The 9,194-nt window shown below is 36.4% G+C and overlaps 1 protein-coding gene across 1 annotated transcript in view; it reads right to left on the bottom strand.

The window, feature by feature from the left end:
• Window positions 1-591: 591 nt before the first annotated feature.
• Window positions 592-9,194, bottom strand: part of LOC115436613 (bile salt export pump-like) — a 66,520-nt gene continuing 57,917 nt past the window's right edge. Inside the window, 3 exon segments of the mRNA XM_030159512.1 lie at window positions 592-826; window positions 4,281-4,427; window positions 7,889-8,095. Of these exon segments, the coding sequence (XP_030015372.1) occupies window positions 626-826; window positions 4,281-4,427; window positions 7,889-8,095 (555 nt within the window). The 3' untranslated portion in view covers window positions 592-625.

Raw genomic sequence — 9,194 nt, 5'->3', positions numbered from 1 at the left:
TTTTTGAAATGTTGACATACTCATATATTATTTTTGGTGCTATATAAATAACACTGATTTGAACTGAGCTTATACAACCACCATATAAATTGCAAACCTTTGTTCACAATACACAAATTATTTCTACATGTATTAAAAATTAAGTTTTCATCAGCAACAACTTCATGGGTCTCCTTTAGCAAAACATGTGACAAACAGAAATAACAGAAACACACTGAACCATATCGTTAGTCTCATAGTATAATTGCCTAAGTCATGTTTTTGGCCAAATAGTGATATCTGCATAACTTTACTCTCCTAACACTGCAGATCCATTTTGCATTATTGGCTATGAATGAAAAAAATGACTTCAACGATTACGCAATGAGGCTAACAATCTGAAAAAATTACCCACAAATCCCCTCCCTCCTCTACCTTTTCCCTTTTTTCTCAATAATAAATACTGTAAGAATGAGGAGGTGTGATTAGAGAGAATGTCCTTTTTTTTTTTTTTTAGCACTTTTCTGTACATCCTTTGTGATTTAAAGAATACTCCAGACTCCACACTTTCTTATGTAACGCTGCTCTGTACATTCTTTTCTCTTGGCTGCTCGCCCACTGCTAATTGGCGACCTTCCTTGAGCAGTTAGCTGATTGGTGCTCCTGTGGTAACCAGCTTGTAGTAGGCGCCATTCAGGGCCATGAGCTGGTCATGCGTTCCCTTCTCGATCAAAATACCCCTGGACATGACGGCGATAATGTCTGAGTTCTGAATGGTGGACAAACGATGGGCGATGACGATGCAGGTCCGGCCCTCTCTGGCTTTGTCCAGGGCATCCTGCACAGTCTGCGTCAAACAGAAACACGGATAAGGTGGCAGGCAGAAGCTGTCACTTCTCCCACACATGCACACAAGCTGCAGAATTATGGCAATTTGACAATCATGCCTTGATTACTATCATTAGAATGTTCCAGTGGATCAGAGCGCTGCAGAGGCCTTTTTGCACCTCAGCATGGTTCATCCATTTGAGCTGGAAAAGCTTTTGCATAGGCCCACAGACCGTATTCACGTTAAAGAGGCGCTACTGGAGGGTTGGCTTGAACTGTGAGCTGCTGGTGATAATAATAGAGATGATGAGTGATAATGATGTTAATGATAATAATAATTAACTGTCTGCTCTCGTGCCCTCTGTTCCTAGAGAATCTCAAACAGCTGCACGGATCAGTTGATTAGCACGCAGATAAGGCTATGTTTACACATAGCCAGGTATCTGACAAAATTGGGATTTTTCTCTGCATTTGTGCCTATTGTTTTCGGTTTTTAAAAAGCTCCAGCCAAAATGGAGAATTTGCCAAATCTCCGTTTTTGCGTTTGCGTGTAAACAGAGGGAAAGTGAGATCTCGGACGGACATCACGGTTTTTGACAGAAATACATTTGCTACACATGTGCGACTATTTGTTCATTTTGTTTTAGCTATGGTTATGGATGCATTTAGAGTAGTGGTAGCATTTATGTTAATGCAGACACTTTTTGTATGTTTGCATATCCAAATACAACTGCTCTGTCATGCTGAGGAGCAGAGGAGAGTGAGTTCTCTGCAGTTTTGCAACAACTACGACTATCACGAAGGTCCAGTGCTAGCTTACACCAATGCCTACACTGGTTTTAGGTCCGACCTAGGCGAACCGCTAAGGGTAACGGATGTAACAGCAGTAACAGAAGTAACAGAAGTAGGGTTGTGTTGTGATTTTTGTCAGGATTCTGGTTGGTTAATGGTACTTGATTGTCTCACCACACAACCATCTACAGGCTTGCCATGCTCTTGACAGTGTAGATATACGGGGTTATGTAAATGAAGATTTTTCTGAAAACGGTCATGTCTGCCCAAGGTTTTTTTGGAGAGGTGGAAATATCTGCTTTTCAAAACACCCGGCTATGTGTAAACATAGCCTAATGCTGCCTTCACGTGCTATCGGGAAAATGAATCTGAATTTGAAATTACCAGTTTGTTGTGTTCAAGGGCTTTTGTTGTCGTAGCGAAATGAAAAAAGGCTGACACACAATTTATCATGACCTGCTACTTGAGTAAAACAGCATTTTTTTTTTTTTTTTTTTTTCATTCGTACACCTTCTGAACTTTATCCTCGAGAGGATCGCAGGGACATATATACAGGGTGGGGAAGCAAAATTTACAATATTTTGAGGCAGGGATTGAAAGACAGTGTATGACCAATTAGTTTATTGAAAGTCATGAGAATTTATTTGTCACAAGAAAATTTACATAATAGAAAATGTTTTTATTCTATGTGTCCTCCTTCTTTCTCAATAACTGCCTTCACACGCTTCCTGAAACTTGTGCAAGTGTTCCTCAAATATTCGGGTGACAACTTCTCCCATTCTTCTTTAATAGTATCTTCCAGACTTTCTCGTAATAGTTTTGCTCATAGTCATTCTCTTTTTTCCATTATAAACAGTCTTTATGGACACTCCAAATATTTTTGAAATCTCCTTTGGTGTGACGAGTGCATTCAGCAAATCACACACTCTTTGACGTTTGCTTTCCTGATTACTCATATGGGCAAAAGTTTCTGAAAAGGTATGGATAATAGTGTTAGGTATGATTATGACATCAATATATGTTTGGTTTCAAAACAATTGACGTAGTGCCTGCTGAGAAAAAACAACTAAATGTTCAGTGTAAATTTTGCTTCCCCACCCTGTACAATGACAAATATAGAGACAAATAATCGATCACTCCCACATTCACACCTATGGGCAATTTAGCTTAACCAATTAACCTATTAATGCATGTCTTTGGTACCTGGAGAGAACCCACACACGAAGTAAACACGCAAACTCCAGGGTTTTTTTTTTGTTTGTATTTTTGGGTAGAATTGTTTTTTTTGCATGCAAATTTTGTATACTATACATGTGCAAAAATAATCCACTAACAGCAGCAGAACATTAATAAAAGCAGTGTTTACCATACACCAGGCATGTCCAAAGTCCGGCCCGGGGGCCAATCACGGCCCGCGGTCAGATTTTCTATGGCCCACAGCTTCGGTTTTATAATGTATTATTTATGGCCCACTTGGACTGTTGAACAGAGTACATGAATCATAAAAGGTTCCAAATGCAGTTTCTCCTTTCACCTCATGGTGGCAGCACCACTCTAACTCTATCTGGCTCTGTGACTTTGCCGTGAACCCTTTTCGCTAATTTCTAACCACGGCGCCTGTAAATAAAAAAAACGAAAGTTGACAGTGAGGGCCGCCGCTTCCAGGAGAGATGGGAATTACATTTTTTTTTTCACTGAAAATCGAGGTGATTGTGTTTGCCTAATTTGTCAAGAGACTGTTGCCTTGTTTAAGGAATTCAATGTAAAGAGACACTAGCAGACAAAACATGCTAACGCATACGACAAGCTAGCAGGGAATGAGCGTTCTGAAAAAGTGAAGCAAATTCCAGCTGCTTTAAACTCACAACAGTGACTCTTCATGTGAACCTGGGAGTTCAATGAATTCACCACCAAGGCAGGTTACCAAGTTGCCAGGTTAGTTGCCTCTAACTGCTGGTGTTATGTACTTGTAGATGTGACACAAAATATTACTTTCTGAATGATTCTGGGAAAGACAAAAGTAAGAGTCATATGTTTTCATCTGAAATGTTAACAGACTTTGCATTACTGAGTAATATATGAGTAATGATTACTCATATAAGTCATGTTTAAAATGAATGTGGGGTTAAGATTTTTTATCAACTTCTTGGACGTTTAAGATACTCCACACGGTTTGTTCTACGTTATCTGACTCCAGATGTGAAAGGAAGGCAGAAATGTTTTTTTTTTTTGTTTTTTTTTTTGTTTTAAATTTGTTCACACCTGAGTGGCTTAGATTTGGTTACATTGCCATTTAAAAAAAATAATATTTTGATAATGAAAATAAAGTTGTTTTTAAAATTATCGCGGTTATATGTAATTTTTACTGTTTAAAAAACGTCCGAAGGGACCACTGGCCCCTGGCAATCTCCACATTATCAGATCTGGCCCTCTTTAAAAAAAGTTTGGACACCCCTGCCATACACTATTGATCCTTTGTTGCTCTCCGTCATGTTGAAAAGGTCAAAGGTTATTTTCATCTCAGCAACACGTTTCAAAATTTTTTCCCAGTTCCCCAGTAGAAAATACGACATGAGGGGGCATTCATGTGCATTTTTTTGCATTCATAAGTACTATTTCCCATAATCCCCACAGCACATAAAGGCAGCATAAGTGTTGTTGATTATTCATTGAGGCATTACCTTCTCGCTCTCCGTGTCCAGAGCAGAGGTGGCCTCATCCAGCAGCAGGATCTTAGGGTCACGCACGATCGCCCTGGCAATGGCGATGCGCTGCTTCTGACCACGAGACAGCAGAGAACCCTGGGCGCCAACGTTGGTGTCATATTTCTGAGGCAGGGACACAGAACGAAATTTATTTAACAGGAAATCAATGTTAAAAGGACCAGATATTGTGATATCATTTTATACATTCGCTTAATCAGAATTCTTTATTAATCCCAGGGGGAAATTATTGGGTGTTATAGTATATATATGGATGGATGGAGATATATATATTTCAACTTAATTTACTTTAATTTTTCACCGTTTGAAATTAAACTGTTACACCACTTTAACATACGAAAGAACATTTCTAGAGGCAATGTTTGGTTTGTCTGCTGTGATTTTTGTTTGTTTTTGTTTATGTGCTGAAGGGAAAATGAACAAGAATGTTGTCAGTTAATGGGCAGTTTTGACAGAATTCACTGCTGATAATGGCTGATTTTTTTTTTTTTTTTTTTTTTGGCTTCTCAGCTGAAAATATGACTTGAGTGGAGAAAAGTCAACCTCAGTTTCATTCACCAAAACTCCCGGTTTTAACCAAACTTGAGTAGATGCAAGTCTTTGTTGAGGCAGATTGAGTAAATGAATTAAGCTCTCCAGCAAGAGATAAGGGACTGACTCATCCAGCTGAGTTTTATGATTTTGTTGAATTTCTTGTAAGATAAAAGTTCAGTGACCAAGCTATTCTGGAGCTGAACAGGAAGAATGGAACAGCTGCCAAATGTGGCTTAAAAGTCTGCCAACAGCCTCCGTATGGCTCATTGTGTAGATTTGGTTTTTATCTTTTACTGGCTACACTGTACCAACACGCTTTTCTCAAAGTAGGAACTCTTCAAATGAACCACAACTCTTTCCTTCTGTAGCAGATAATGAAACATTCTATCAAGGAATTAACTTTGAATATTTGTACTGACTAGTCTCTTTTCAGTTTCCAAGGGAAGTAATGGAATTAGATTGACTAAACAGAGATTGGGTTTTAAACAGAGCTTAATAGAATAGAATAGAATAGAATAGAATAGAATAGAATAGAATAGAATAGAATAGAATAGAATAGAATAGAAGAGCCTTCATTGTCATTGTGTGTGCAATTTACTTAGGAGTGCTACTCCACTCAGTGCAACAATGTTAACAAAATACCAGTGCTGCAGAAATGAAAATAGAGCAAATATAACATTTCAAAAACTAAAAATAAGATAAGAAAATAAAATATAAATTTTACAATTTTACAAAGTAACATAAGAATAGAGCTCAGTAGAATAAAAAATTGCCAACATTAGAATAGATGCAAATTTGCAGTATTAACAGTATGTAACAGTATTTATATCTAGGTAACAGTACGTGTATATATATTTGAACCAAGTCTATATAAAAATAGTGCATTTGGGTGCTTCTATGAAACTGGGTTCATTTTGATACCTGACACTTTGCCAGCTTTTTAGACCCAATAATAAAAGAGAAATTTAGACATATTTTCCCCCAGGATGTACCTAATGATGACCTCAGATAAATGCAAAAAAAATTATACTCTTGCTCTGAGCCATCCCAAAATTAATGAATTTTTAATAAAATATTGGGGCCGAAAAATAGGACCATAATTGGGACATGAAAAGCTGCCTAGGTGTCAGTGCATTTTATCTAGAAAACATGGCTTGAAATGGTCTAATATAGAGCTATAAATAAAGACACTGTGTTAAATTTGATGATCCTAGTGGTTTTTATAATCCAGACATGTAGGTTTTTCATGAATCGGCAGTCTCATTCCAGGTTTCATGTGTAACCCATCGTGTCCACTGGCGTTACATGTGGAACCTGCCCATTTAATTGCGAGTGATTATGCAACAGCAGCCATTTTTGTGAAACAGTCTGCCTTGTATAATTGGTTCGATTCCCAGAATGTACCTGTGAGAGAATAAAAAGATATTCAAAAAAATAATAGCACGTAATTTTCGTGTCCTTTTACTGTTACATGTAGATTTTTGTATAAAAATAATATAAAAATGTATTTTATCTGAAAAATAGTATCTCTTTTATCTCAGTAAATATTTATTTTTAAAATAGGCCCAAAGTGCTACCAAACTCACTTGCTTCATAACATTAGTCTACATCCTGTTGGAATTTTTAGCCCCTCTGTCCTGATTTTAGGGACCAGTTTGATAGACGCACTAATTTATATTTGGATAAATATTGAATAAATATTGCATTTTTATTGCAGAACAGAAGATTATTGCATTAGTTATTGCACATAATTTCACATATGTAGGATTTTTTTCACATTTTTAAAGCCAGATTTATGCATTTTAATGTCAGTTTAATAAACTATGATTATAGCTCATCTTAGATAAAATTACACCTTTTAGGTACCTTTGTTTCTCCACTGTTTTGATTCATTTCTGCCAAATGTATTAGAAAAGTGTTGAAATAGTCATACAACACTTGTGTGCAGTTTATTACTTTTTTATTGCACTGCTTCTTTCCAGTAACATTACTTTCAAATGATGGCCATGGATTTGCAAACTATCTAACATGATGTCTGGCCAAGTAGAATACTGAAGTAGCTGTGATTGTAAATCAAGGCCAAAATCTGGAGTAGTAAACAATAAATATTTAATAATAAAATAAACATTTAATTAGTTTTGTATGCATATTATGTTGAGAACAGACTCTTTCTGAAGCATTTACTGTTTCATGCCATTTTATTTACTAATTTATTTCTGTTTCTGACAGAAGACAGAGATCAACTATGCCTCATCCTCCACCTGTCCAACCATATGCCCTTAGATATTGCTCAATAGCAGTGATTCTGTAAAGGTTTAAATGTGGATTCTGGAATTAGAAAATGGAATCAGCAAAATTAAAACATCCAGAATATCGCAAAAATATTTTTTTACTCATACGAGGTGGTTTTTGCTGTTTCACAAAAGAGTAAATGAGCATAATTCTGACCTATGGCAAACATTTAACATAATGTTTTGTGATTGATCAGCTGTTTGCTGTGTGTTTGAAGACATTCCGATATTTAACAGGTAAGGAGACTGAATTTTTCTTTCGTCTCATCCATGAACAAAAAAAACTAAACAAAACATTACAACCATTTCTATATCCAAAGCAAAAACACCAGCCCTACTTCTTCTACTGTTCATTAGAGCTATCTGTAGGGAAGGCTAGAGCACCCCCTGCTGACAATACAAATCATTTGCATTTTTGGTTTTTGCGACTCGTCAAGTTGGCTACAAATTCACATCACATTTTATGGCAACAAAATTATTGTCACTGGTTCCTCCTATTTATTTCAACACACAGCCTTGTCTGTCACATCGCCAACATATGACAGCTCCTTTCTATTCCTGACTGTTGTTTATTGTGCCACTACAAGAATCCTTCCCTCACCCTGTTTGTAATTTCTGCTTTTTTTGTATTTTCCTCTCTTGCTTTTATTTGTCTAGCTCTCTGACAAAACATTAAATATGCCAACCTGTTTTCTGAAGAAAAAAAAAAAAAAATTAGTGAAACCACACTATTTATAGTACCTCTGGTAGGGACATGACAAAGTCATGAAGCTGGGCTTTCTTAGCAGCGGAGATGACCTCATTCATGCTGATTTCCCGTGAGTTGTCACCGTACTTGATGTTCTCTGCAATGCTGCAGTCAAACAAGACAGGCTCCTGGGACACGATGCCAATCTTGGATCGTAGGAAGGGCACATTGACACGACTTGACTCGTGGCCATCAATCAGCTGCAGGAAGCAATTGATTTTACCATTAGAAGTAAGCATTATTAGAATGGAAAGACTGGGAATACAATCCACTTACTGAACTATCATACTACAATCTATTCTGTAATTTCTTCCTTAACTATGTAAAGGTGATACTGCCCTTTTTAATCTCAGACAGAGAAACAGGACGCTGCTTTTCCAAACCGTTCCCAACTCAATTAAGGCCATTTGAATCTTGGCAGTGATCCTTCACTGGCACAAAGGCAAACCTCCATCCTCGATGAAGTGCCCTTTTTTTAGAATAAAGGAGAGTCAGCATAAATGTCTCACTGATGAATGAATTTAAGTCAGAAATACTTCAATCGCCAAGTGCACTGAATGTCCAGCAATTATTCTCTGACACTGACAAACGGTAGGTTTCCCTTTATAATGTCTAGTGACACTTGTACTCAAGTACAGATGGACCTCATGACACTAATTTAACATTGGAGATATCCCATCTTAAAATAGCTTTTAGCACCAGCAAGATAGAACATCAATAGGTAAATATGGGCAGCTTTTGATTCAACAGTTTTCAACTAAATAAAAAGTATAATGAGCAATTTATGCAAAACAGAGTTAGAAGTAAAATCAACTTTGTTTTCATTTTCAACCAGTTTTCCACGGAGGTTGTTACATCACAGTTTCAGATATAATGAAGATAAATATATCTAAACGTTCCTCATGAAAAACTAATACATTAAATAAAAGTTGAACAAACAACAACTAATCAGTTTCTTAAGGTAAAAATAAAACCACACTTCTTGTGTGTCTGTAAAAAAATAAAAGACTAAATAAATGTTAAAAAAAAAAAAAAAAAAAAAAGAGAAAAAACCTGACAACATGTCTGCTGAGTTTGAACAATTGCACTGATGAATGAATGCTTTTCCTATAAAAAAAATTATAAAAAAGCTTTCTTCCTGCAAAATTAGTCTTACTTTTTCTAAAAAGAGAAATGGTCTTATCAAGCTTATTTTTCCAGAGAAAGTAATAGATCTATTTTCTTAAAATGAGATTAGTTTTGTAGCTTTGCCTTAATAAGATAATGTGACTTAGACCTAAATTCAACAGATAAAAAGTC

This window comes from Sphaeramia orbicularis, chromosome 2 (assembly GCF_902148855.1).
Source record: "Sphaeramia orbicularis chromosome 2, fSphaOr1.1, whole genome shotgun sequence".
NCBI lineage: Eukaryota > Metazoa > Chordata > Actinopteri > Kurtiformes > Apogonidae > Sphaeramia > Sphaeramia orbicularis.
Note: the sequence above shows the minus strand (reverse complement) of the source record. Positions and strands in the feature narration are given on the sequence as shown.